Source organism: Malassezia sympodialis, genomic scaffold (genome assembly GCF_000349305.1).
Source record: "Malassezia sympodialis ATCC 42132 genomic scaffold, msy_sf_3, whole genome shotgun sequence".
NCBI lineage: Eukaryota > Fungi > Basidiomycota > Malasseziomycetes > Malasseziales > Malasseziaceae > Malassezia > Malassezia sympodialis.
The window spans coordinates 440,995-467,536 of record NW_017387801.1 but is presented as its reverse complement, the minus strand read 5'-3'; the positions used below and the strand labels follow the sequence as shown (position 1 = coordinate 467,536).

At 58.5% G+C, this 26,542-nt stretch overlaps 10 protein-coding genes across 10 annotated transcripts; 6 read left to right on the top strand and 4 right to left on the bottom strand.

The window, feature by feature from the left end:
• Positions 1-33: 33 nt before the first annotated feature.
• On the top strand, positions 34-1,597 carry MSY001_0799 (uncharacterized protein; the record flags this gene model as incomplete). The annotated part of the gene is made up of 3 exons (XM_018885887.1): positions 34-1,083; positions 1,169-1,405; positions 1,493-1,597. The coding sequence occupies 3 exons, from the start codon at positions 34-36 to the stop codon at positions 1,595-1,597; spliced, it is 1,392 nt and encodes a 463-aa protein (XP_018739415.1).
• An 11-nt stretch (positions 1,598-1,608) lies between these two features.
• Positions 1,609-2,524, bottom strand: MSY001_0798 (uncharacterized protein; the record flags this gene model as incomplete). The annotated part of the gene is made up of 2 exons (XM_018885886.1): positions 1,609-1,799; positions 1,825-2,524. The coding sequence occupies 2 exons, from the start codon at positions 2,522-2,524 to the stop codon at positions 1,609-1,611; spliced, it is 891 nt and encodes a 296-aa protein (XP_018739414.1).
• Positions 2,525-2,948: 424 nt separating this feature from the next.
• On the top strand, positions 2,949-4,215 carry MSY001_0797 (uncharacterized protein; the record flags this gene model as incomplete). Its single annotated transcript, XM_018885885.1, has 2 exons — positions 2,949-3,101; positions 3,139-4,215. 2 exons carry the CDS (start codon positions 2,949-2,951, stop codon positions 4,213-4,215), a joined length of 1,230 nt encoding a protein of 409 aa, XP_018739413.1.
• Positions 4,216-4,389: 174 nt separating this feature from the next.
• MSY001_0796 (uncharacterized protein) lies at positions 4,390-6,812 on the top strand (the record flags this gene model as incomplete). Its single annotated transcript, XM_018885884.1, has 2 exons — positions 4,390-4,439; positions 4,466-6,812. The coding sequence occupies 2 exons, from the start codon at positions 4,390-4,392 to the stop codon at positions 6,810-6,812; spliced, it is 2,397 nt and encodes a 798-aa protein (XP_018739412.1).
• Positions 6,813-6,838: 26 nt separating this feature from the next.
• On the bottom strand, positions 6,839-11,329 carry MSY001_0795 (uncharacterized protein; the record flags this gene model as incomplete). The annotated part of the gene is made up of 1 exon (XM_018885882.1): positions 6,839-11,329. The coding sequence occupies one exon, from the start codon at positions 11,327-11,329 to the stop codon at positions 6,839-6,841; it is 4,491 nt and encodes a 1,496-aa protein (XP_018739411.1).
• Positions 11,330-11,398: 69 nt separating this feature from the next.
• MSY001_0794 (uncharacterized protein) lies at positions 11,399-12,925 on the bottom strand (the record flags this gene model as incomplete). Its single annotated transcript, XM_018885881.1, has 2 exons — positions 11,399-11,536; positions 11,561-12,925. The coding sequence occupies 2 exons, from the start codon at positions 12,923-12,925 to the stop codon at positions 11,399-11,401; spliced, it is 1,503 nt and encodes a 500-aa protein (XP_018739410.1).
• A 3,116-nt stretch (positions 12,926-16,041) lies between these two features.
• On the bottom strand, positions 16,042-18,336 carry MSY001_0793 (uncharacterized protein; the record flags this gene model as incomplete). The annotated part of the gene is made up of 2 exons (XM_018885880.1): positions 16,042-16,164; positions 16,189-18,336. 2 exons carry the CDS (start codon positions 18,334-18,336, stop codon positions 16,042-16,044), a joined length of 2,271 nt encoding a protein of 756 aa, XP_018739409.1.
• Positions 18,337-18,526: 190 nt separating this feature from the next.
• KNR4 (uncharacterized protein) lies at positions 18,527-20,167 on the top strand (the record flags this gene model as incomplete). The annotated part of the gene is made up of 2 exons (XM_018885879.1): positions 18,527-18,579; positions 18,601-20,167. 2 exons carry the CDS (start codon positions 18,527-18,529, stop codon positions 20,165-20,167), a joined length of 1,620 nt encoding a protein of 539 aa, XP_018739408.1.
• Positions 20,168-20,475: 308 nt separating this feature from the next.
• MSY001_0791 (uncharacterized protein) lies at positions 20,476-22,058 on the top strand (the record flags this gene model as incomplete). Its single annotated transcript, XM_018885878.1, has 2 exons — positions 20,476-20,527; positions 20,563-22,058. 2 exons carry the CDS (start codon positions 20,476-20,478, stop codon positions 22,056-22,058), a joined length of 1,548 nt encoding a protein of 515 aa, XP_018739407.1.
• Positions 22,059-24,860: 2,802 nt separating this feature from the next.
• Positions 24,861-25,679, top strand: MSY001_0790 (uncharacterized protein; the record flags this gene model as incomplete). Its single annotated transcript, XM_018885877.1, has 1 exon — positions 24,861-25,679. One exon carries the CDS (start codon positions 24,861-24,863, stop codon positions 25,677-25,679), a length of 819 nt encoding a protein of 272 aa, XP_018739406.1.
• Between the last annotated feature and the right edge of the window lie 863 nt (positions 25,680-26,542).

Below are 26,542 nucleotides of genomic sequence, written 5' to 3'. Positions count from 1 at the left end.
CCCTCTGCCGTCCTCCACTCCGGCCCGCCCGGTATGTCGGGTTGCAACGAGGATGCCGTGCGCACCCTCTTTGCAGAGCACGGAGGCGAGACTTTGCAGGCCAAGGACTTGATGCATGTGATCGATTCATATGAAAAGCAGTGTGGTTCGCCCGTGGTGGCGGCTCCTATCGCACTCCAAGTTTCCGCGTTTGCGTCGAACAATGGGGAGCTTATGGTAGGCGTGGAAGAGTTTCTTGGTATGGTGCGTTCCCTTGAGCAGGATGCCGACAGCTCTCTGGAAACGTCAGTACCCTCTCTGCTCGATACAAACGAGGAGTCGCCGGACACCACACTCGATATGGGCCCGGAAAGCCCGATGAAGCACAAGAGCGCGTATGCATCACAGGCGCGCGCCCAGCTTGACAGGACCTCTGCACAGGGCCGTTTGACCAGCACAAAATCTGACTCGGATGTAGCCGGATTTTCCGTGCGCTCACGACTTATACGGAAACTCGCGCGCGTCTCTGACCAGCTAGAGCGCCTGCAAAACGAGCATGACTCCCTTACAGTCGACAAGGAACAGAGCGACTCTCACAGGGCAGCGCTGCAGCGCCAAGTCAAGACACTTCAGCGTGAGCTCCATACAGTACGGGAACACGCCCAGCACCTCGAGGGCCAATTGCATCATTTGGAAGAGACACTGACAACCCTCCGACATGAGCGCGCCTCGCAGGCGTGCACTATCAAGGCCCTTGATGCTCGGGTAAACCACTTTTCCCACTTGCAAAAGGAGCAGGAAGCTGGTGCGGCGCAGCAGGAGGTCGAGCTGGAGAGTGCACGTACATCGTGCCGTGCCTATCTTCTACAGGTCCAGGAGCTACAGGCGACTTGTCATGCGCAACGGCAATCCATGGAGCACTTAGAAGCCACCGTAAGTGTTCTGGAGTCCGCCCACATGGATGCAGAGAAGCTCCAAGATGAGGTGGATGCCTCACGACAGGTGCGCGAGCGCCTCGAATGGGAACTACACGAGTTGCGACAGCAGACCGGTGAATCACTCTCTGTTTTGGCTCGTGACCTCGACCCGCTGGGCGAGTGGACTGTGGCGGAGGTACCCCGTGAGGCAACGACACCGACTGCTACGAATTCCCCAGCGCTAGCGGCTTCTATGTTGACCGACGCCCTAGCTTCGAAAGAGGCACCTGGGCCGGCAACCTGTGAATCTGAAGCTCCTACCCTATCGATCACCGAGGAGTCGTCTCTTTCCCCCCTTGCCGACGGCCTTCCCAGTGCCGCCTCGGGCCTCTGCGCGAGGAGCGGAGCGATGGGCCGACAGGCTCATGGATATACTCACGCAGAAGGCGTCGGAAGAGTCGTCTGCCGAGCCGGCTGCAATACATGCGGGCTGGTTCCTGCTAGTCCATGTACTTCTACTTGGGGTCGGCATATGGCTAGGTCTGTGGCTCTATCATATTGTTTTGAAGTTATCCCCCCAATATGTATATCAACAGCTTCTCGACCAGCGCTGGGCCGATCTAAATCTCTTGCACGATCCTCTGGATACGCCTCTCTCGACTCAGCTATGGCTCGAACGTCATCTATCCACTCTTGCATAGTTCCATACCCTCTAGTCCTTACCAAGTCCTGCTGCATGCTCTGCGGCCGTCTGGATCGAGCGAGCTACGGTCGAGCGAAGGCGACCATCTTCCATCTGCAAGAGGCCCGCGATCGTGCAGCCACCAGGTGTCGTAACGCTGTCCTTAATAGCAGCTGGGTGTGTACCAGACTGTAGAACCATACGAGCGGCTCCTTGCATCGCTGGGATTAGCACCGTGATACATACTCTGAGCTGCCAACTCCAGGGCCTCGGGGCGCGGCAGGCCCATCATCACACCGCCATCGGTCATCGCCTCGAGGAATAGCGTCACAAACGCAGGGCCTGAACCTGCCAAAGCCGTAGCCGCATCGAATAGCTTTTCATCCAGGAAGTGACACCGACCGACTGCCGAAAAGATGGAGCAGAGCAAGTCGCGCTCGTCCTGTGAGAGCGTGTCGACATTCGAGATCACTGTCATACCCTCGCGGATCTTACTAGGGGTGTTGGGCATAGCCCGCACAACCTTGGTCGATGCATCCAAATACTTCTGGAGCTTGCTGATCGTGACGCCAGCGGCAATGCTGACGACAATCTTGTTCTTCAGCGCGTCACGCATACCTTCTTCGCTGAGAAACTCACCTACACGCTGGGGCTTGCAGCAGAGAAGCACAAAGTCTGCTTCGCGGGCGGCCACCACATTCTCCTGCGTATGCACTTCGACATGGTCGTGTCCTGCACTTTCAAACATGCTTTTGAGGCGTTTAGCCGTGGTGGGGCGACCCACCGTCACAATGTAGCGCTCCGGCAGCACAGGGTGGCCAGACTCGCTCTCGACAGGAATATTAGCCCCCTCCTGCATCGCCCGCTGGCTTTCCATTACGCCTGACAGGATGGCCGTGCCCATGGTACCACATGCCAGCACCGCCAATGTACCTTTGCTGGTCATGGTAGATCGCGAAACACGAGCCACGTCTCGGCCGGGATAGGGCCATGACCCCCGCGAGCCCTTGGGAGCACCACGGGTATCAATGTATATAGACGGTACAAATCTGTGTGTCCTACATCATTCGATGGCGGACCATCTAGCTGGCACGCCACGATTTGACGTGCCATAATCTTGGACGAAACTTCGCTCTAGCACCTTTCCGTAGCCGGCTTGCCACCCGCAGGCAAGTGGGAAAGTATGGGTGCCGTTCATACTGACTCGATATGTGCCAACAGAGTCACGTCCATTCATGTCTACACAATGTATATGGGCGCGGTGTATACACTAAGAGTGAGTCGATCTGCGTGTTTCCAAGAACTGAAGAACACACCTCCATTCCGAGTTGACGCGGCCACCGATCGCAGTTCAAGGTTGCCTCAGCACAATGGAGGAGATTGGCATTGTGCCGACTGATGCCTATGCGTCGACATCGCAGTCGCGCGGCTCGAGCCGTACACATGAAAAAGAGGATGTGTATCACTACTACAAGAAACTGCAGCATCAGCTCGAGTTTCTGAATACGATGGAGGAGTATGTGGTAGGTGTCAATCTAAGAAACCACGCTGACCGTGCAGAAAGACGAGCAGCGCAACCTGAAGCGCGAGCTTGTGCGTGCTCAAGAAGAAGTGAAGCGGATCCAGTCCGTGCCGCTCGTGATCGGCCAGTTCCTGGAGCCCATTGACCAGATGACCGGGATTGTCGGCTCAACGACAGGCTCGAACTACGTCGTGCGTATCCTATCGACAATCGACCGCGAGCTTCTCAAGGCTGGTAGCAGCGTAGCACTTCACCGGCATTCTAACTCGCTGGTCGAGGTGCTACCTCCCGAGTCGGACTCGAGTATTGTGATGATGAGCCAGAGCGAGCGCCCCACAGAGACCTACAACGATATTGGTGGCCTGGATGTCCAGAAGCAGGAGATCCGTGAGGCTGTCGAGCTGCCTCTGGTCCAGTTTGATCTGTATCGGCAGATCGGTATCGATCCGCCGCGGGGCGTGCTCTTGTACGGGCCGCCCGGAACAGGCAAGACCATGCTGGTCAAGGCTGTGGCCAACGCAACGACGGCCTCCTTTATTCGGGTGGTCGGCTCTGAGTTTGTACAAAAATACCTGGGTGAGGGTCCCCGTATGGTGCGCGATGTCTTCCGCCTGGCGCGCGAGAACGCACCCTCGATTATCTTTATTGACGAGATCGACGCGATTGCGACGAAGCGTTTCGATGCACAGACAGGCGCAGACCGGGAAGTGCAACGTATTCTACTGGAGCTTCTCACGCAGATGGATGGCTTTGACCAGGGCAGCAACGTAAAGGTGATCATGGCGACGAACCGGGCCGACACGCTCGACCCAGCGCTCCTACGCCCTGGACGTCTCGACCGCAAAATTGAGTTCCCGCTGCCCAACCGTCGTGAGAAGCGTCTTATCTTCCAAACGATCTGTGGGCGCATGAACCTGAGCCCCGATGTGGATCTGGAGGACTATGTGAGCCGCCCGGACAAGCTCTCCTGTGCGGAGATTGCCTCGGTGTGTCAAGCAGCCGGATTGCAGGCTGTGCGCAAGAACCGCTACGTGGTGGTGCCGGCCGACTTTGACGAGGCCTTCAAGCAAATGGCCAAGAAGGGCGACGACGGCCGCATGGACTTTTACCAGTAGAACGTTGCTAGTGGCGAACGCCTGATCGGGCTATGCACGCTTACAAATCGGGCCCTCCGTGCGCGCGGTCTCAGGGTTGGATCGACAAGCAACGACCGTGCACACCGTCCGACCCACGGCAGCCGCGCGATCTTCGTAGACGCGTGCGCTTGCTTCTGGCTCTATAGATCCAGGATGGAGGAATTACCTGCCGACGATGATTTGTTGTCGTGCATGCTCGTGGAGTATGTTCCTCTACCTAACTGTGCAGCTCGCTGGAGTTTGATCCAGGTATTGTGACCCACAAGATGAACCCAGCGTTCCGGCCCATGCGGTTCGATCGAGAGGCCATGGCGCAGCTGATACGTCAGCATGTCATCTGGGAGCGTGATCTGTCCAAGGCCTGGGCGGCTTTTTGTTCGTTTCCCGTGGTCCACAAGCATATATCTGGCAAGACACCGGCTCAGCGCCAAGTTTTTGAATCCCATGCCCTGCGCTACATGCGGACCTACCTGCCGGAGGCAGGATTTGAGTACGCTGTGACTCACCGCTACCGCACGGCCCGGCTGCGCCACCTGCGCGCGCGGGACTCTGCCTCTGATACATCGCAGTCCCCTGCCCATTTGGCGCCCGGACGCACCGACTTGTGCGTACTTGCCTTGCGTGAGTTCCAGCCCAATGACCTGATTACCAACTGTACCGCTGCCCTGAAGGACCTGTCGGCGGCCGAAGACGAAGCTCTGCGCGAAGAAGCAGCGACTGCGCGAGCGGCGGACGTGCGGGACGGTCGTGTGCGACCTCAGCGCGACTTTTCCATTATCCGCTCGTCGAGCCGCAAATGTAGCCAACTCTTGCTGGGCCCGGCGCGCTTTATCAACCACGACTGCCATCCGAACGCCGAGTTTCGGCGCTCAGGACACCAGCTGAGTATCCGGTGCATCCGGCCCATTAAGCGCAACGAGGAGATCACTACCTACTATGGCGACAACTACTTTGAGTGGGGCAACAAGGAGTGCATGTGCGCCACATGTGAGCGGCACCGCCGTGGTTTTTTCGCACATGCGACAGAGCCGATGGAGCCGGAGCCTGACGCGACTCCTGACCCGGAAACCCTAAGCGACGATTCGTCACGGATGCTGCGCTCGCATACGGCGCATGCTGTGCGCGAGCAGGCCTCGATACCCTTTCCGACAGACCTGATCGCGTACCAGCTTGCCCCTGAAGCGACCGGACCGGCGTGTGAATGTCTGACGTGCCATGCGCCGTTCCGCGCCCCTGAAAAATGGTGGGTCCCCGATGAGTGTGGACGTTGTGAGCGCCACTACAAGCTATACAAATGCGATTGGCCAGAGCGGCGCCCGAAAGAGAACCCCGCGGAGCAGACGACCATCGCGCGTACCCTGAAGCGGCGCGTGCCTGCCCCGACGGCGCCGCCCAAGCGACCCCGCAAGTTGGCCGAGCCGAAGGAGGGCGAATCAGCAGCGCCTTCGTCGCCTGTCAAGCTTAGCCCTGTGCGTGAGGTGCCTGAGGCATCGCGTGAGCCATCGCCTGTGCCTGTGCCGACTCGTCATGCACCGAGGCGCCGGCGCTTGGAGGTGCAAAGCGACGATAGTGACGATGCGTGCGACAGAAGCTCCTTGGGCCCCAAAATTTTGGGCCATGGAGCGAGCACAGATGTGCTCGCGTCGTATTGGGGTGCGCCTGAAGGTGAGCGGCGCACGCGGCGCCCCACGAACCATGGCATCACAGTGCTAAGTGAGCGAGCGCCACCTGGTCGCGGTAATGAGACGCAGGGGCGCAAGTCGTCGAGGGAGGTGCGCCGTCCGACGCAGGACGAGCCGGCCAAGCGCACGCCAAGTCGCTCTGCGTCGCACTCAGCGCTACCGCCCGAGGAACCGGCGCGCCGAGTGCAAGCGCCTCGCTCAGTATCGCATTCGGGCGCGTCTTCCACTACCATGCCTCGTCGTGCCGATGCACCCAAAATTGCTACGACGGGCCCCGAGCGCACGTCCGTGTCGAACCTGGCGCTCTTTTGGTCGGGCGGTGTCGAAGGGCGCACGCGACAGCAGGCACGACAGGCCCGCGTTGCAGCGCCTGAGCCTCCTAGCCGCGGCGCTGCACGGCGCTCAGTGCGGCATGGGCCGAATGGCCGTGCGTCGAGTGCTGCACCACCCACGAAGCTTACTGTGTCGACGCCCCCGCCCGCGGCGGAGGAGCGCGAGCCTGTACATGCGCCGGAGACGCCAGTGAAGACTGAGACGGACGCGGAGAACAAGGATGTGGCACCTGTTCTGTCCGTGGCACTCTCTGCGATCAAGCAGGAGCCTGTGTCGATGCGGTCTCTATCGCCCGAGACACGGAAGTCGGAACCTGTGTCGCCTCGGCCCATGCCGCCGCCGCCCACAGCGCTGCCCCCTGGCGTGCCGCCTCGCCAGCCCTTGCGCCGCAATCTGCGGTGGGGCAGTGGCAAAACGAGCATGAGCCGGCCGGCCAGTGCGCCCGTGCAGCCTGTGCGCACGACTTGGACCCCGCTGCGGCCGGCGGAACACGCATCGCCCGCAGCCGGCACGACAGGACAAGCCGTGCGCCCCGCCACACCTCGAACCGATACGCCATAGGTGTTTGTATACTACGATTCCAGCAGCTACCAAGGGCCCCGGGAGGGCATCGCGGGCGGCGGTCCTGGGGGTGGCATACCATATGGCGCGGGGGGAGGCGCGCCGTAGGCGCCTGGTGTCATGCTGCCCATCCCATACGTGGTGCGTGGCGTCACACCACCGCCGTACGCCGCACCGGGCGTGCGTCCGCCGTAGTAGCCAGGCGTCATACCGCCATGGACGCCCGGCGTGCGTCCACCGCGCGCCGCATTGGCCTGTGCCATGTACTGCGTCTTGAACGCATTCGTCAGCGCGGCCACATCGGCGAGCTGCGTGGCCTGTCCGAGCTTGAAGGCGCCAGGTAGGACCTTGACGGGCCAGGTCTGCACGGGCGCGCTGCTATTCGCCTTGAACGACAAGTCAAAGTAGCCTGGACGCTCCTTGTTCAGTCCAAACGCGTACACGGAGCGCGTCGGGTTCGCCAGCGACGCGTTGGTCAGGTACGTCTCCACCGCGGCGGGATCCGCCCCCTTGTACTTTTCGTGGTTCATCATCATCTCAACCATCGCGGCCATGGGGCGCACATGGTTCACGATCAGGTCGTCGAGGTCTGCGTACGAGCCCATGTCTGCCACACGCAGGATGCGGCCAAGCGCATGGTCGTTGTCCTTGTCAAGCTCCAGCACATCAATGTGCTGGTACACACCGTCGTCCACCTTCCACGTGACAGCCAGGTGGTCCATGCCGCGCGAGCTCGGGCGCACGACCACGGAACCACGTGGCTGCGTCGCGAGGAAGTGCTGCGCCTGCGCGGCATTCAGGTTGTGGAAGTGGGGGTGGTCGATCACGCGGCGGCCGATGCGGTTCTGGTGGCGGCGCCGCGCGCGCTCGTCTGCGGCTTCGCTCTCCATGTGCGCGCGCTCGTGGTCGAAGTACATCGGGTCCACGGGCGTGCGGCCCTGCGCCGGATTCACGTGCTCAAACGCCTCCGCACGCAGACTGAGCTCGGCGCGCATGCGTTGCAGGTCGAGCTGAACCACGACGGCGTTGAGCGCTTGGCCAGCACGGAACAGGCGGCGCAGACGCACATCGCGCGAGTTGTAGCCGGGCATAATGTCGCGACCTGCGATAATGCCCTCGATGCCGGCCTCGAGGCGCACGCGCAAGAAGCCCTCCATATCGCGACCCTCTTCCACGCGGTACACGACGGCGGGCACGACGTAGCCCTCCGAGAGTGTGCGCCGCGTCTCTCCGGTGAACATGGTGAACAGCTCCTCGGTGGTCGGCAGCGCTTGCGCCGGGCGCCAGTCGTCGTACGGGCGGATCAGCTCCTGCTTGCACGCCAAAAGTGTGAGGCGCTTTTTCAGGCCGCGGCGCTCGTACAGCATCGCCGCGTACTGGTCCAGGTCGAGTGCCGCGAGCTTCTCGGTCGGGTGCGCGTCGTGCATGATCTCGAGGCATGCCACACTCGGGTGCTCGCCCTCGAGGTCTTCTTCGTGCTTGTTGAGCGCGTCCCGCGCCATCTGCCGGGGAAAGTCGTAGTCCTCGGGGTGGATGCGCGTTGAGTCCAGCACATCTGGCTGCGCCTCTTCGTCGAGGGCGTCTGTCGCGGCCTCCTGGTCGATGCGCAGGAACGACACAGCATTGTTCCACACATGGAAGGGAAGCAGGCCCCGGCGCACCAGCACCTCGCGGTTCACCACCACACCGTCAAGCTGCGTGCGGATAGCATGCAGCAGCGCATGGGCCTTGCGGGGACCGAGGCCTGCGACGAACGGGAGCATGGCACCCACGTACGTGTCCGTCAGCGCCGCCTGAATGTCCACGCCAATGTCGTTCACGAGGAGCACAATCGCGCGCTCCAAATGCGTGCGCAGCCGGTCTGCCGGCAGCAGGCGCTGCGCCGGATCGAACTGAACGGCGACCATGTCCGCGTCCAGCGCTGCAAACTCGTTCACCGGTGACTGCGCGTAGCGCGCCAGCCCCACACAGTAGCGCGCCAGCACCGGTAGCTCGGGGAACTCGCTCGCCGCCCGCGCGCTGTGCTGGTACAAGCGCGCCACATCGTCGTACACGCTCACAACGTCCATGCGCACCTGCTCGCGCGCAAGACCATCGAGCTCCTCGTCACGCACGCGCGCCTCCCACGCAGCGGCCACGAGCTCGCGCACCTCCTCCTTCAGGTCGGCCGTGCGCGGACTGAACCCATTGACCACGACCACATCGGGGCGCCGCCGGCGCAGCAGGTCCATGAACGCGGCGCGGGGATCGTGCGCCACGCCCTCGTCCGTCGCACGCGGCGGGCGCAGCGTATCGAACGTCGCCCGCTCGAGCAGACGCCCGCGCTCGTCCAGGAACACGGCCACAATCTCGCTGCGCCGCGGATCGCCATCACCATGGGACAGCGCAAGCACACGCGGCACGCGCGACGCGGCCTCGAGCGACGGGTCGGCCTGGCGGCTGATCATGCCGGCCGACTGCACCGGGCCGCCCTCGACGCGCTGTGTGAGGCGCAGCTCACAGAAGCGCAAAAGCCCCTCGCGGCACTCTTCCACAAGCCACTCGTGCGTCCACATACGGCCCAGCGGCAGGAGGAAGGCGGCACACGCCTCCTCCACGACAGCCTGCCGCTGCTCGTTCCACGACTGCGACACGGCGCTGATGCCATCGCTCACAAACTGCTCCTGCAGGCGGCGCTCCAGCTTGGTCGCCGTCTCGAACGGCAGACGCAGCGTGAGTGTCACGAGGCGCTCCTCCTCCGCCTGGACCATCTGCAGGAACTGCGACGCATTCTGCAGAACTGCACTCACCGGCTTGGCGCGGAGAAACTTGAAGTGGTAGTACGGGTGCCCCTCGTCAATGGCCGTCATGCCGCGCTCCGTCGGTTCCACATCCACGAGCGCCGAGAGGCGAAAGAGCGCACGCACTTCACGGCGCAGCGCAGGCTCCTTGCCGATTTCGTGTGCGAGCAGCGTGCGTGCAAGCGCTAGCGTGGCCGTGGCATCGACCGCGCCCGGCACGGTGTGCACATACTCCTCGGCCACAGCGAGCGGGGGGACCGCCTCGTCGTCCGGCACATGCTGGCGAATGCCGCCGGCCACGTTCGCTGCGAGCTGCGATGACGAGAGGCCCAGGCGCATCGCGAGCTGCGCGAGCGGCGTGTGCTTGCGCTGCTCATACTCGCTCACCACCGTGGGCCGCTTGAGCACCGGCGCCTCGTGACGGCTCGCCAGCGCTGTCGCTTCGCGGAACCGCTCGCCGAAGCGCGCCGCGAGCCACTCGGCAATGTCTGTCACTTCTTCGAGCGTCGCCGCCTGCGTGACCAGGTCATCAACGACGACGCGCGCCTCATCGAGCTCGGGCGTCGGCTGGGGGTACGTGGCGACCAGTTCGCCGAATGTTTTGCGCAGCGCCTCCTTGCGGGCCAGCAGCTGCTTGTACTTGATGCCCAGCGAGCTGAGAGTGAGTAGCTCCTGGCGCACCAGCAGCGTCGTCGTGACCTTGTCCTGTGTGTGTTCGAGCTCATCGAGGCGGTGCTGCATGAGGAACGGCACCTCCAGCAGGTCGTTGAGGAGGTAGCTGAGCATCTGGCGCACACAGGCATGCCACTCGCCTCGCAGGCGCGCATGGGGGGCCATGTCGTCGAGGAACTCGGCCGTGCACCGCGGCGAGAGGCGCGTAGAGGCCCAGTGTGCCGCCTCGTCCAGCTCTGCCTCGCTTAGCTTGCGCTCGAGCAGCTGCAGTCCCTCTTCGCCAGGGATCATCAGCTGCAGCCGCTCTGGCATATCGACCTGCTTGATACGGTCGTCTTCGTCCGTGAGCATGCGCTCGCGGATCTGGGCAGGCTCGAAAATGTCTTTGTACTCCATGCGCCCCTTCGGAGCGGCCTCAGGTGCCTCCTCCTCTTCTTCGAGAGCCCAAGCATAGTCCTCGCCATTGCCAAAGATGTCGTGCACCTCGTCCCACGCCTCGAGGTCGACGCCCGCCTTGCGGGGATCGACGCGCGCACCCGACATGCGCGCCTGACGGCGCTCTTCGCGGCGTTCGCGGCGGCGCGCCTCCCGCTGTTCCTCGTCGAGCCCCGTCAGCTCCGCATCGTCCTCGTCGTCCTCGATAAAGTCGTCGAGCTCGTCGTCGTACGGATCGGCTGCCGCGCCTGCAGCGTCCTCGTCGTCAAAGATATGCGCGAGCTCTTCAGTGCTCTGCCCCTCGGCACGCGCACGCTTGTGCGGCGCCTGCGCGGGCCGCGTATTTTCAGAGAGAAGCGCCAGATCGTCCTCGTCGAGCTCCTCGTCCACCTCGCGGTGGCGGTGCCGCCGCTTTCGCTTGTGTGACGTCTCATTGTCTTCCTCATCATTGTCGTCGATGAAACCCTCGGCGATACGACGCTGCTCCTCTTCGTCGTCGTCATCCTCGTCGTCATCACTACTGTCGAGCCCGACCATGTTGCCAGACTCTTTCATGAGGTCCTCGCCTTCCTCCTCACTCCAAGGATGCTCTGCATCGTCCGCTGACGCGCGCGGCTGTGCGTCCTCCATGGGGAGCGGTGGGTCGCGGGCCGTCGCCTCCGACCCCCGCGACGCCAGGCTTATCGTCACGTGACCATACTATGTGGCGAGCTTGTGCAGGTGGATGGCCAGCGCCGAGCAGCCCTGGTTCAGGTCGCCGACGCCGCGCATTAGGTCGCGCGGGAACGGATGGTTGACCGAGACCGCGCGCACCAACGTCGATATGTGAATGATGGACTGGGTTAGTCATAGCATACATACTCGCACAAACTGATTCGCTTCTTCCCACAGCTGATGCACGTCCGCCCCGGTCGTGCGGACATGGTCGTCGCTAAAGCGCTCGTGCGTGGCTTGCAAGCACCGCGTGTGCTCTAGAGTATGCTCACATGCCTCGTGCACGTCTCGTAGGCGCCGTATTCGGCCCTCGTCATGGTCGTCCTCCTGCCGGAGGCACGCATCGACATAGACGCCCAGCTCCGTCCACACTGTCAAGGCATGGTCAGTGACTTGGGCCAAGAGGCTCGTTAGAGTATCATCAAGCTCTTCCACAGATACAGCGCCAGGCTTCGAGCGCAGGACGTACGAGCTAGAGGGCGATGCAGGCACAACGCGCGGCGACGCAGCTGGCTTGCGTGGGTCGCGCGGCGACCGCGTACCGGCGCTAGCACGTATGCGCGCGCTGCGCTTCGACAACGGCGTGCTGGTAGACGGCACAGACACGTCGTACTCACTTGTATCTGCCGCGTCCTGCGAGAGCGACGCGTCCTGTAGGCCGGGACCGCGCATGCGCACCGTTTCGCGAGCAAGCGTCGAAGCATCGGCAGGCTGCGCGAGCTCCGCGGTCAAAAACGGCACGACCGATTCGGCCTGGGGCAGCATCATGTCGGCGCTATTCTTGAGCTCAGTCATGCTCCCATACAAGAGGAGGAGGAGCGTGCGTGTAAAGCGCACGTCGACGCTCTGACCCAGCTGCGGCAGCTGCGTGTGAAGCATGGACACGGCGCGACGAAAGGTGCGCACGCTCTCGTTGCATGCGTCCAGCACATGGCGAACAATACTGGGCTCGTGCATCCCTGCTTGGGACGAATGGTCCCAGCGGTCGAGCACAGCAATCAGCGCACTCATAGAGCGCGCGGCAATGCTTAGCACCCGCTGGAAGTGCGCGACCAAGCGCTCATCCGTGGACACGGCCATGTGTTGGTGAAGTGCACTGTATATTTGTGATAAGGCGAACAGGATCCCGCGCGTTGCGTCCACGAACTTGAGCACAGGCTTGGGTATGTCAGGCATGTGTGGCGCAACGGGCGGCAGCGCCGACAGACGGCGAAAATAGCGCGTGCGTTCAGCATCCACGGGCACCGTCTCAGCGACACCCAGCGAGGCGCTGCGGTCCAACCGCGGGACAGAAGGTGAGCTCATCGCCGCAGCGGCGGCCTCAGCGGCGGCCTGGGTGGCACCGACCGTCGGAAGGTTAAGCTTGCGCAGTCCTTGGCGCGTCCCCTCCGGGGGCGACGGCACCGCCGTCTCCAACGAACGAAGGCGCACAGACGCGGGTGCGGTCGCCGGCGAGCCCATCGGCACGGGCTTCCGTGCCGGCGAGCCAGTGGCACCTGCCTGCGCCGCCATATCGGGCGCTCTGATGCGCGCGCTCCCGACCCCACGGTGGTTGATGCTTAGTCAGCGTCAGGGACCAGCTGCACGGTGGACCTGAACATAGAAGCTCTTTGAACGAACTTCTAGGCGCGCACGACCTTTATAGATGGCGAGGATGGTCGGCGTCATGGCATCTTCCTCGGTGCCCTTCTACTCCGTCTATTTGTGACGCATTTCCCAACCATGGACAGCAAGAACCGATTCTGTGCCGACGACGCAATCGCTGCTGACAATGCGCGGTGCAGGTCCCCGTCGCCGGTGCTTATGCGCGAGACGCGCCCGGAGGAGGACCGCGCGGCACGCTGGGCGGAGCGTGAGCGTAAGCACACGACGCAGCCATCGCGCGATGTGATCGTCCTGGGCCTTGATCCTGATGTCGATGCCGACAAGCTGCGCTCGCTGATTACGTCGCTTGCTGACATGGTGCAGGCGCGCCTCGCGCCGCCGCCGCAGGACGTGACGGTGATCCGCGACCGCAACACGGGTGCCTCGAAAGGCTTTGGCTTTGTCAAGTTTGACACGCTGGACGATGCACGCCTCTTTGTGTACACGCATGCACCGTTCATCCACAACCCTGAGCAGTGGCTCGGCCCGTCAACGCACATGGCCGTGCGCCGCAAGCGCATCAAAATTGACTTTAGCAACAGCGAGCGCCCGCAAGGTGGCATCTCGTACTACGAGCAGCACAACGCTCCCCACTGCAAGGAGCAGCTGAAGCGCGCGCGTGCGCGTCGCGCGAAAAACGGCGATGTCCCTGAGCCGAATGACCAGGTCGACGCGGCCAACGAGAACGCCGGCCTGCGCGATGCTTCCGCAAGCATCACCGACATGCTTCTGCTCACGCAGGTGCGCCCGGACGTGAGCGCCGAGTGCATCGGCTCGGCGCTCTGCGAGCGGACGCAGCAAGTGGAGCAGGTCCTCCTGCTGCGCCACCGCCGCACTCGTGCGTCGACAGGTCGTGTGTTTGTTGTGTACAAGGACGCTGACGCGGCCAAAGCGGCACTACAGGTCCTGCGCAACCGCGCGCTGCTGCCGCATGGCATCCTGGGCGCGCCCGAGCAGGCACCGGTGAAGACATCGTACGGCGATATGGCTGTGATGGAAGAGGCGGACCCGTACGACCCGACCTGCAGTGCCTACGTCTTTACTGACCGCACCGGCCAGCTGTGGCGCTACGAAGACGAGGCGTTTGGACTTGATGTCTGGGACGCCAGCGCCTACACGCCAGCGCTCTCGCCCAGCAGCAGCGCCACGACGTCGCCGCGCTCGTCTGTGAGCGTAGAGGGGCTGGACGCGGTGCCGGTCGCTGCGCCACTTCACCTGCCCGCGGCCTCGGTCGCGCCTGTGATGGCCAACGGGACGACGTACTTTGTGCGCCGCAGCAGTCAGCCCCCCCAGTCGGTCCCTATGTCGCGCGAAGCGACCGTCTCTGTCTCGCCGGCGCCCGCTGCGCCGATGCCCCTGCCACCGCACGCGGTTCTTCGTCTGCTGAACTTTGCGGACGTGCAGCGCCGTAAGTGCTTACTGTGCCACACCGCCTTCCTGTCGGTCGAGCAGCTGACGCGCCATGTCGCCGAGGACGTGCAGCACCAACGACACCTCAACGACGAGATGACGTGTCGTATCGGTGCAGCGCGGGTGTTTGCTAATGCGGCACCCACTCCTGCGAAGGAAAACGTGCTCCCGCCACCGACGCACACGCTGTCTCGCGCAGCTTCGATGACCAAGCTCTCCGTGCACTATGGTGCCTATGGTACGGGCCAGCCCTCGCCTCAACCCATGGCGCCGCCCACGCCGCGCACGGCCCTGCGCCGCATGGGCAGCACGATTGAAAATGCGATACACCGGGTCCAGACGCCACCGTTGATGTCTCCTCTGTACAGCTCCTGAGCGATGTACGCTCTTTGTTGCGCGCCGTGCGCCTACCTATAGATGCCTACGTTATTTCCCCAACACTTATGCATGACGCTGCAGCGCGCCGCGACGCGGCGGGCGGCGTTCCACCATGTCCAAGTACAGTGGGCTGCCCGACATTGTGCGTGTGCGCTGCTGACCCCAGGATACAGCGCCTGATGTATACGAGACACATCCGCCCGAGCGCCCAGAAGGCGTGCATGACGACGCGGCCACGTCGGAGGCCGATCCCGCCGATTCAGCGATTGACCATTCAAGTGTGAATGCCGCGCAGGCGCAAGCGCGCTTTCGCGCTGCGGTGCCTGAGGGCGCAGGCGCGCGCCCCGGATTGTTGGGCTTCGATACGTACGAGCTGCGGGGTACAGCGGCTGAGGTCGAGGCACCCCTCGCGCGTCTCTGGCGTCTGCAGTACGAGGCGCGCGAACTCGAGGCGCAGCTCGCACAGGCTGCCGAGTCCAAACCGCGTTCTGCGGCGTCAATGCTCACGCAGGTCCGCGAGCTGCAGCAGAACCTAGCACACAAGGAGCAAGCTGCGCAGGCCACCGATCCATGGCACGTGTCGCAACTGATGATCGACGCCCTAGGGACGAGCGTCGCCGCGCCGCGCGCCCCCACGACCGAGCCAGCGGCACCTTCACGCAGCCCCCCTCGTGACTATGCGCCATGGGAGGCGCGCGTCGCAGCGCTTGAGCGGCGGATTGGCACCGACGTGACCGATACACGAGTGCCGCTGCTCGCGACGGTGCGCCAGCTGGAGGCGCAGCTCGCCCTACTTGCACACCCATCACACCTGGACGCCGTACTCGCGCGTGCCAAGCTGCTTGTCTCTGAGCTGCAGCAGGCTGACGAGCGTCGTCAGACACTCGCGGCGCGCACTGACGAGACGACGCTGCAAAAGATCGAGGCGCTCTATGCCCTGCACGACAAACTGGCGCCACTCGTGCCGCTGGCGCCCGCCCTCCTCGCGCGATTGCAGTCGCTGGCCCCAGTGCATGCGGCTGCCGCCACGTTCGCAAGCCGGCTCGAGCAGCTTGTGCATGAACAGAAGCACATGCATGCGAAGCAGACCGAGCTGCTTTCGGTGCTTGAGCGCGTCGGCACTAGCCTGGACGAGAATGCGGCGGTTACACAGCGCAACTTGGCGCAGCTGCAGGCGCGCCTGGATGCTATCAAGCCTAGTATATCTCCGCCATGATGAGGACCACGAGCGAGGTCCAGCCTGTGAAGGGGTAGTTACGCCGACCGCGACCGGTGGCCTGATCAAACTGCTCCCACGTATACCCGGTTCGCTCATATTCCTAGCGTCAATGTACCGCACATACCTCAAGCACCGTGTTGACCAGGTTGTTTCGTAGATCCACATAGGCAGCACGGGCGTCAGCCGCGTGGGGTCCAGGCCCTGTGGCGTAGTGTCGCAGTGCGCCTAGGAGCAGGTAGTTGATCGGGAGCCAAATAGCGCCGCGCCAGTAGTCCTCTTCGGTGCCGAAGAGAGGATGGCGCTTACTCAAGCTGCGGATCCCGTAGGGCGACCAGAGCTGCGTCTCGTCACGCAGGAGGCGCAGCGATGCACCAAGCTGCGCCGAGTCGGCCGGCAACAGACGCAGCATTAGGGGAAAGAGACTCACGTACCCCGCGTGACACTCAAAGTACGACACATCGTCGCTGTCCACGGACAAGTCGCAGAAGAGGCCGTCTTGCTCATTCCAGTGCAGATCCACGGCATTGGCAGCAATATCTTCTAGATGCTCGCCGTACTCGAGCGCATCGTCCACCTGGCCCAGGACCTGGGCGAGCTGCTGCATCGACCGCGCAAACGAGCCCATCCACGCGTGGAGATCAACGTGCAGCTCGCCCACATGCGGCGTCGCAGCGCGGGGATAGTCGTCCAGGCCACTCGTCAGTACATGTGTGTACGAGCGCCCGCGCCAGCGGTAACCTTCGTGGCGCGCCGTTGCTTTGCGGTCCCACTGCCGGATCTGTCCCCGCTGTGTGCGGCGGAACCACTCATAATGCCGCTGCCACGGCTCGTACAGTGCTTGCAGCCGTTCGTACATACGCGACAGCATCGCAGCATCCGCCTCAAGTGCTGAGAGCCCACTCGTGCCTTCGACATTCTCCTGTGCCTCAGCCAGCTGCGTCTCAAGCCCGCGCACATATGCCTGGAGCCCCCATACCAGAGTGGGAGGATTCGCGTACAGCGGGTACTGTGTCTGGAATGGGCCAGGAACCTGGCTGCGCGCCTCCTCACCCAGGATCTGCTCGCGAGCAATCCAGCCGTCGCTGTCCACGAGGCTCGTCCACGATTCGAGCAGCTCCATCGACAGCTCCGCATCCCATGCACCAAGCTGCAGCAGGTGGAAACCCTCGTCCCAGTAGAAGCCGCGCGGGAAAAACGTGCGACTAGGCGTTGCAGTGAGCAGCGAATATGGCCCTTCTTCCTCGGGTTGCGCATCTTCCATATTGTGCAGCACCAGGCCATTATCCTCGGCGGGCCGGCGATCTACGAGGCACGTGCCATGGTAATAGCCAATGCCGCCCAGCAGCTGTGCATGAATTTCGCGAGCGTAGGTGACCTGCTTGGGCGAGAATGAGGAGCTTAACGCAAACGTCTTTTCAAACTTCGCATCGAATGCACGCTTGTACTGCTCCAGTGCGGCCGTCACAGCGTCTGAGTCCCAGCGATCTAGGTCAGAAAGCGCGCTGTCCAGCATGATATCGTACGTGAAGTTGCCGCGGTACGTTCGCTGCAGTGCATACCAGTTGGACTGGGTCTCACTATTGTTCGTCAGCTGCATCGCCTCGGCGGCAGGTGGCCACACTTCCTGGGAGCGTGCCATGGCCTGTAGGTGTGGACGCATGTCCGCCAGGATATGGTCTGGGCCACGCCATACATTGTGGCTGGGCACACGCATGGTTGTGAATGCTTTCATTGGCGTCTGACCTGGGTGCTCCTGCGTGCGCAAAGAAAAGCCGCCAAGCTCTGTGCCATGCAATTGCTCGCCCTGAATGGTGAAGGAAGCCTCGCTGTCCTCGCTGCCAACGTAGAAAAAGGTAGAAAGCTGCGCTGGCTTGCTATCATCAAGCACCGTACCACGCACACGCACCGCCCAGTGGCCTGGTTGGCCATGCTCGTGCCCAGCCTTGACGAAGCTCGTCTCAAGGCGGTAGTTATACTTGCGATCGATGATCTCCTGGACACCAAAATTACGTCCATCATGGTATAGCCACTTGAAAGACTCGATACCGTCGTTGTCCGAGGCGCTATGGCGCAATACAGATGCATGCTCATAGTCTGCAGTTGAGAACCATGCCAAGCCCGTCACAAGCGTCCGAGGCACCCGTGGGCGCAATCCGAAAAAGAGCTGTGGACGATAAGTACCCCATATAGTTGATGTGTTGACGTCGGCTGCTAACGTAGGCGCAACCACGGCACACAGACACAGTAGCCACACCGCCCAGCCAAGCGTCATCGTCGGACGCACGCGCCAGGCGGAGTTGCACCGCACCTGGCACGTGTCTCACCGCATAATTCCCAACCACGTGCCACAGATCGACGCGCCGTTTTGTCACAGCCGTCCGACGACCGCGTCTTGGGGTGGGTCGTACTCTCCGTCGCAGCGCGAACGTGCCTTGGATTAGGGAGTATTTGCGTGATCAACAATGGCGCGCCAATTTCTGGCGACGCTTCATGAGTTCTTCGGCTCTGAGGGGCGGTCAGGAGGGCTTTTTGGCAGCAATGTGGGCACTGATCTATCTCAAGCCTATCACGCCAGTGGTTCTGGCCCTTTCCTTAACAGAGCAAGTCAAGGCATGCAATCGACTACGCGTCTCACATCTACACCCGATTATTCTGTATCAGGCCCTTCTCTGCCTTTGTATACGCGTTCGGATATCCGCCAAGGCAGCCCCGTTGCGCGAGCGTGGCGCACCATCACGCGCTTTTGTGATGAAAACTACGAAGAGCTGCGCGATGCACTAAATTGGCCCGCCACAATCGAGCAGATCAACACGTTACAGCACGGCCTGGGCCAGGCCTTACCTGCGGCTGTGTGCGAGTGGCTGCTCTGCTGCGATGGTCAAGAAGTGGAATCGTATGCGTCATGCAAAGACGGATTGTTCTTCGGACTTCCATTCCTTGGTACTGACGATATCCTGCGAGAGTGGCAGTTTTGGCGCCATGTTGACAGGAACCCCGAAACTGGACTGAATCCAGTGCTCAAGGGGCATATGCGCAGTTGCCCCACAAAGTGGGTACGCCGCGAATACTCGTGCCCCGGGTGGATCCCACTCATTGCGGATGGCAACGGCAACTACATGGGCGTGGATCTGAACCCAGACCCGACAGGACCAGGCAAGCCAGGGCAGGTCATTCTATTTGGACGCGATTTTGATACGAAGATTGTCATATATGGATGTGACGGTCCTGATGGCTGGGCCAAGTTTCTCCAGTCCTTTGCCGAAGAGCTCGAGGCAGGTACCACGTTTGTGATGCATGCCGCCGACGAGGTAAGCTCGGGTGCATCCGAAGACCAGATCGGTTACAGGTCGTATTTTGCCGGCGCTGGTGACCGCGGTGGCGAGGCAGGCGTGGAATTTCAACTCGTGGGAGAATTTGCACACTGGCCCGTGCTAGAGTGCTGGGCTGAGCGCTCGATCCGTGCATGGAAAATGCTTGGTCTCGCAGAGGAGCACCGCGACGGCCCTATCACATCTGATCCGTCCTTGCCAGAAGACTTGGGCGATATTTCTAAAACCTCATCAACGCACGATCCTATGGACCCTCTTACAACAAATGCATCGTCAAGAATGCGTCGAAAAAGCTCCTCTTCCACTCACACCTCTACTCCTCCGACACAGCCCCAAAGCTTCCGAACGAGGAAGAACCTGGACTCATATCGCAGCACAAGCCCCACAGTACGGCGAACTAGAATGCCGGCACCCCAGCCGCTCGTGGATCTACCGACAATCGAAGATGTGCGTGCTGTCGAAGCAGTTGATTTGTCTCAGTCTTCTCGCACTGCATCCGCGCTTAACCCAATTCGGAATTTGGCACGCAACACCCTATACCTGAATGTCAAGGGCACAAACAGCGTTCTACCACTTCATGAAACAGTCGAAATGGTCCCTCGACCTAGCAACGAGCTACCACCACAGCATTTAGAGGACAGTGCTGCGGACACGCTTCATGAACCGTGGAAACGCACTCATGGAATGAGAAGCTCAGCGCAACTTTTGCATTCTGATACCAATCCTGAAGGTGAAACTGTCGATTTAGTCGATGCACCGAAGACGGATGTATAGTGAGAATAGCTCTCCGACAAAATTCACCTATGCAGAAACTAGCCTTCTGTGCAACGCTGCTCACACCCTCCACATCGCCGGCAACGCTCGACACAGTGACTGTCTACGAGTACCCATGGCGGAGGTGACGTCGACAAGCGGAACACCGTTCTTGACAGTACCAGAGACGGAGGAGTTTTGCAGTGATGGAAGTGGTGAGAGTAGTGGCTCGGATGCGGAAATAAATGAAGAAGACCCGCAATTCACCTGGCAAAACTCGTTGGCATCTCAAGGTATTCCGCCTTCTCCCCGGCTTGATTCTCGCGCTCATGATGCATTTTGGAATCGACATGATCGGCCGGTTTCGCATAACTCTCGACCGTACCATAGACAGTCAAGAGAAGACTTACATCTAGAGTTCCAGGATGAAGGGAATGTCTTTTGGGGCTTCCGACGCAACCAGCGACATCAGTCCCTTCAGCCCATGAACTATGGTACTATGGGCCATTCTCCATCATCAAAGCTCGGAAAATTTATCCCAGGACGGTATTCTCGCTCACATGTGCTGCACCCCGTGGGCTATCGCTCCATGGGCGGGCGAAGCGCCTCAAATAGCGTTGACTCACTTCACTCGGGATCAAGGCCAGCAATAAGCGAACAGAGACTGCGTCTGGAACATGCGTTTCGACCGACTAGTGTCGCCATCGACGAACTTCTTAGCAGTGGGCCCAGGCGCACTCTGGTCCTAATATGGATCCCTGTCATGTTGGTCCTCGTATGGTGTGGGATTCCCTTTCCTACAGACATTGACAGTGATGGCGGTGTTCACGACACTAGTTTCTTCTTCTTTCTTTTCTGGTACTTTGGATGCTACGTGGCTGTGGCGCTCATCTTCGTTACACAGCTCTTTACGCTCTATCGACTGAATTGGTGGCCGAAAAAATTCGGCGCCAAGTGGTCCTACTTCTTTTTTTGGTTGATGAGCCTATTTTCGGGATACCTTGTACACAAGTACATGCCAATTCACCCCCAGAAACACTCAGGTCCGGGAGATGATGGAGAGCGTGAATGGCAACTCAAGACTGAATGGGTACTACTAACATTTGGAACAATGGCTATGCCGGCCTTTGCATGTTTTATTGGATTACGTCGAAGTGGACGACAGCGGTATCGTCTGACAGGCACAAATATTCAGCACTCACTTGCCCCGCAGGGGCACACCAGACTCATCCCTTCGTCATACCGTCGATTTCTGTGGTTCATGGTGTCGTTGGGTCTTTCTCTGGTGACTTTATTGGCCGGCCAATATTATGCAATTGTGTACATGAAAACGCTTCCTCACACCGGCATCGACGGAACACTCTATGTCGCCTTTTGGATGCTCACTGTACACATATTAAGCGCAATCGTGCAGTGGATCATGTCGGAGAAAGTTCGGAACCGACCACTACTTTTTGCTTTTAAGTACTTCTATTTTATGATCTACTTCATCTTTTATCGGAACCTTTTTGCCAGGCTCCGGAGCTTTGACCAGTTTGCTCTAATCCAACTTCTGAGCTCGACATGGGTTTGCCTATGGTATCCTATTTCAATGTCGAGATACTGGCTTAAGATTCTGAATTTATTCAATTCACGGCCCTTATCGCATGAGAAGCATGTTGAAAAAATCAGCTTGTATTTTTACCTCCGAAATATTGCTCAGCATACCACCATGCTAGCCTTTCTCGGCTGGCTCTCTCTCCTGCATTTCGGCATCAATCAGCCTCTGTATCCATTCTTTGCGTTTGATGATAATGACCCCTACAACTACCGACTTACAATGATGGGCTCATTGGCCATATGGGCTTCAGAAATATTGTCTAATTCCCTCACCGCCTTAGTAAGTATGCTCACACTGACCCCTGCTCTGTAATATTTTCTATGGCGTTCATGCTGCTCATCTTGGACTAGCAGAGATGCGTCTGTACCCCGAGCTTGTGCCCACCTTGGTGTGGACTAGCCTTCATGTTCTTATGAACATGCTCTTTTTCCTTATTGTATGTTAACTACCGCTCATTCCAGAAACTGAATTTCTCGTAGAACTAAAAGTACATGCGACAAGCGTCCGAAAGTTTTGATTCAGCTGGACAATAAGGGCATTTAATCCGTTTTCGCGCTTGACCAATTTGCTGTAGAGCCTCGAGACATACAACGTGCCCACACGGTTGTCTCATCGGCGGGTTCTCTTCTGTGGCCACCTCCTTGCTAACAGGACATATGAATGTACTGTGATAGTTCAAGCCCTGAGGGATAGGAATCTCGATTGGTAATTCATCAGCTTGACTCCATTCGTGCCCTTGTTGCTGCATCACCTTGCGAGCTTTTACAAGACGAGGTAAAGCCACGTCGGCACCCACACTCACACTGATCTCAAGCGGGTCAAACAACGGAATGTTTGATACTGCGCAATAATCCCGTTGAAATAAGTTCAGCATATTGGCTTCTTCGTCATCGCACATGTTGATCAAATCACGATACCGATCGGGAATGCGGGTCAAGATAGCCTCTTCATTGGGGTATTCATTTCCCCGCAAACCTTGATTATCCAGAGGAATACGTGGAATAAATAGTAAAAGGGAAAAAAGTTGCTGGATTTGAGCCAGACTTGTACTGAAATATGGACGGAAATGATGCCGTCCGAAGTTGAAAGCCATAGAGACATTGGTAGAGGAGGCAATGTTGAAATGGAGATCCGAAGTTTCAAGAGGTATATCCCGTCCCAAGGCCAGCCGCAAGAACTCATGACGGTGCAACATGTATCCAAGTGAACTTTGCTGCATCTCTAATTCATCATGATGTGCCATTACCCACTTCCGGATCCGATCAAGACGACCAATTTTCAAGTCATTGGTCAAATCTTGCAAGGTCTGGAACGCCACCTCTTCAGCTCTATGCGGCAAAATCTCGCTACACTTTTGTAAGAAAACACCGCGCGTACCTTTAAAAACTTGTTTGCAATTGTCTTTTCACCCGTGCGCGTAAGATACTCAAAGACAGCCAGGTCTAATGCTTGTTTACATGCATGGTCTTGAAATAACTCGGGAGGAATTAGATCTTCAACATTGTCCGGGAATACTTGGTCAATCGACCGTGAGAGTTTATTCAAAGATGTATATTGCTGTCGATTGACTTCATCTATTCTTTTCCGCACCTGGTATATTTTCTGTTTCAAAGACACAATACGATCAAGGCTAGGCGGTACGTGAAGGGACGAGCATGTATCAATCAACGCGTCTATTGCATTCACACTTACAGGGGGTATTTTCTCATGGTCATTATAAGGTATGTGATGCCTCAGCACTTTGACGTGACCTCGCATGGAGTCCATCGTGACTCCAATCCTTGGGCCACACGTAGTGGAGATGCCAAGCATATCACTACGTGAATGACTCTGACTAATACGATGGGATCCGTGCGAGCCCGGCTCGACTTTCAGACACACTAGAAGAGTATCAGCCTGTATGAATAACAAGTATGGACCTTTACACCATACATGGATATGCTGTTAAAGTTAATTGGTTACGACAGTTTCTGAAATGCACTCGGAGAAGAAAAAGTGTGTTCAGCTCTGTGGACCATCCCTAATCCCAATCGAGATCATCATCCGAGTCCTCAGCCTTGCCACGAATACCTGTTTTCTCTTCTTCTTCCTCACCTGAGTCGTAACTTTTCATTTCTTTTGACCGTGAGTTCAAACCAGGTTTGATGGGTTCAATAGCACCTACAGCTATAAGGAGCAGCTCAATATCTAGATTGTCAGAAATATGTACTGACCTTCAAGCTTCGTATTCATGCCATCAAGACCAATCTCCCTTCGTAGCCCTATAATTTGACGACGCAATTCTCCATTTCGATACACAAGAAGGGTTGGCAGATTATGGTCCGGATAATTCGGGATACATTGACTCCCAATGATGCTGACGAATTTCGTTGCCGGATAGCGCTCTGCCAAAGTGTCTAAGAATCCTGACATTAACTTGCAAGTTTCCATGCTAGGATTGTACAGGTAGCATACGACACCAGTGCCACGACGAGATTCATCCTTCTCAGCATCTGTTGAGCCCACTTTACTAGCTTCAGTTACTTCACGTGTGTAATCTGGACGGGCAATAGGGTATACTCGGCCAAACCGAGCCTTTGAGCTAGCTGCTGCAAGCTCGCGAAGACGCTGTTGGCGTAAGTTTTGTAGGATCCTTTCTTCGTCATCATCTGCAGTTTCGAGTTCCTCCTCGATGTCATTGACAGTGGCCTTCAATCTTCGCTCTGCGCGTTCTTCGTCCTCCCCCACAGGCTCTGGCGATGGCGACCGAGATGGCGCTTTGGGTGGAATAATTCCGTGAGCGCGAAGAGCATCATGACTTTAAAGTTAGCCCTGATATCGTTCCTGAAAACATACAACTCCGTGTCTTGGCGAGGATCGACCGAAGCGCGTGCCATGATCAGTAACGGCGCTTTGGCAAATCAACGATCCAATAGATGGTAATCGTCCCAAATATGCGGCGAAACAACAGTCAGAATAATCACGCACGCACGTGCCACAATTGGGGTGCTGAGATAATTGAAATAAAATACTGAACCGGTGGCGTAGTTCCGACGCATCTCCAAGAAAGTTTAAAAGGCGCTGAAATTGATCTACAATGTTTTTCTAAGTTCATATACTCACTGGGATCCAGTCATGTCTATTTACGTCCCTCAGTCTGTCACAACGCCGCAAAACATTGGGTCTGTCGAAGTCTTTGGTACCTCTTTTTCGACTCAGACCCAAACGGTCCTGATTGCTCTTAACGAGCTGGGTATCAAGTACATTCACCACCACACTATGCCCAATTCGCCTGAAATCAGCGAGTTCTCTCCTTTTGGTACTATCCCCGTGCTGGTTCACCGTCCCAATGCTTTCTACTCCACTGATGATAAGGTTTCACTCTTTGAAGTCAGTGCCATCTGCCGCTACATTGATGAGGTTCTCAACGAGCATGGCACTCAGGCTGCTCCCAACGTGAACCTTTTCCCTAAGCTGAAGGGCACTGACAGTCGCACTTACGCTGACAGTGCATTGCTTCGCGCGGAAATTGTCCAGCTATGCTCGGTTGTCAAGACCTACTTGCAGTCTGTGGTTGAGGATCGCTACGTCAAGCAGTTCTTCGCTCTCCGCAACAATGGTGCTACGCGCGCGGATATCGATACAGCTCTCTCAGAGAACCTTGCTGTTGCTATTGAGGCTCTCGTGTACTTTGAGCGCCTTCTGCACAAGACGCAGAGTCGTCTTCGCATTTCTAAGGAGTCAGACTTTCTTCTTGGAAGGGAGATGACCTGGGTTTCGGTGCTTCTCTTCCCTATTCTTCGCGACTTTGCTGCTACGGAGCCGAATGTCCTCCACGGCGGCGAAAATGAGCGTCTGCCTCACCTGACGAACTTCCTTCATACCTTCGCCAAGCGCCACAGTGCCGCCATCACACTGCCTGGTTCGTTTGCTGGCTCTGTGAACAAGCAGTAAGCTGAATGCTAAAGGGGTAATTGGCTACAAGGTGATAATTATTTGTAGGGATGATAGAAGTCTAATGTCTTCACGGCTAGGTGGTCTTTGGGACCAGGAAGATCTTTCCCGCTGTTGCACTCCGCTGCATAAGTACGTGCCACGGGAGAGGATTAGGGGCACGTGCGCACGTTCCTGGTTCATTACTGGCGCAATTGTGGAGATAGTTTTCGTTGACGAAAACGTGCCACGGATGGTTCGATCGTCGCACGGACCCAATCATTGTTAGGTTCAAGACATCGATCCACGATTGTCCACAATGTGTATGCATTCGTTCCAATTTGCGTGGGCATTTTGTCCATAGCATGTGCCATCGCGGTGATACAATTTGAAGACGACCCGTCAGGAAGTATCCATGATTTCGAAAGATGCGTAGCGATCAGCTCATCTAGATGTCAGTCATGCGTACATACTTGATGTTTGCCCAAGTAGAGCTAATCCCAAAAGTGATTCACTTGTCAAGACGGGTTGATCACGAGAATAACATGTCAAATGGCACATTGCGTTGATCACGGTTGGATGAGCGAGTTTCGCCCGAGCGGCGCTATACATGTGGTTAACTTCTTCCAAAGAATATGAGTAGATAGATCTAATCCTTTGACATCCATGCTCGCCAGCTGATGAAGAAAACATTGAACGGATAAGCATAATGAATATGCGAGCGATGCGCATTCGAAGCGTTTGGTCGTCGGTTCGTAACCAGAGATCTTGTAATTTTTGAAGTGCACCAGGAGATGAAGAAGGAATTATATCGAGTAACATTAGGGCAATATCAGGATATTGCACTGATGAAGAGATATTCTTAAGCAAATTTGCCAGCCCAA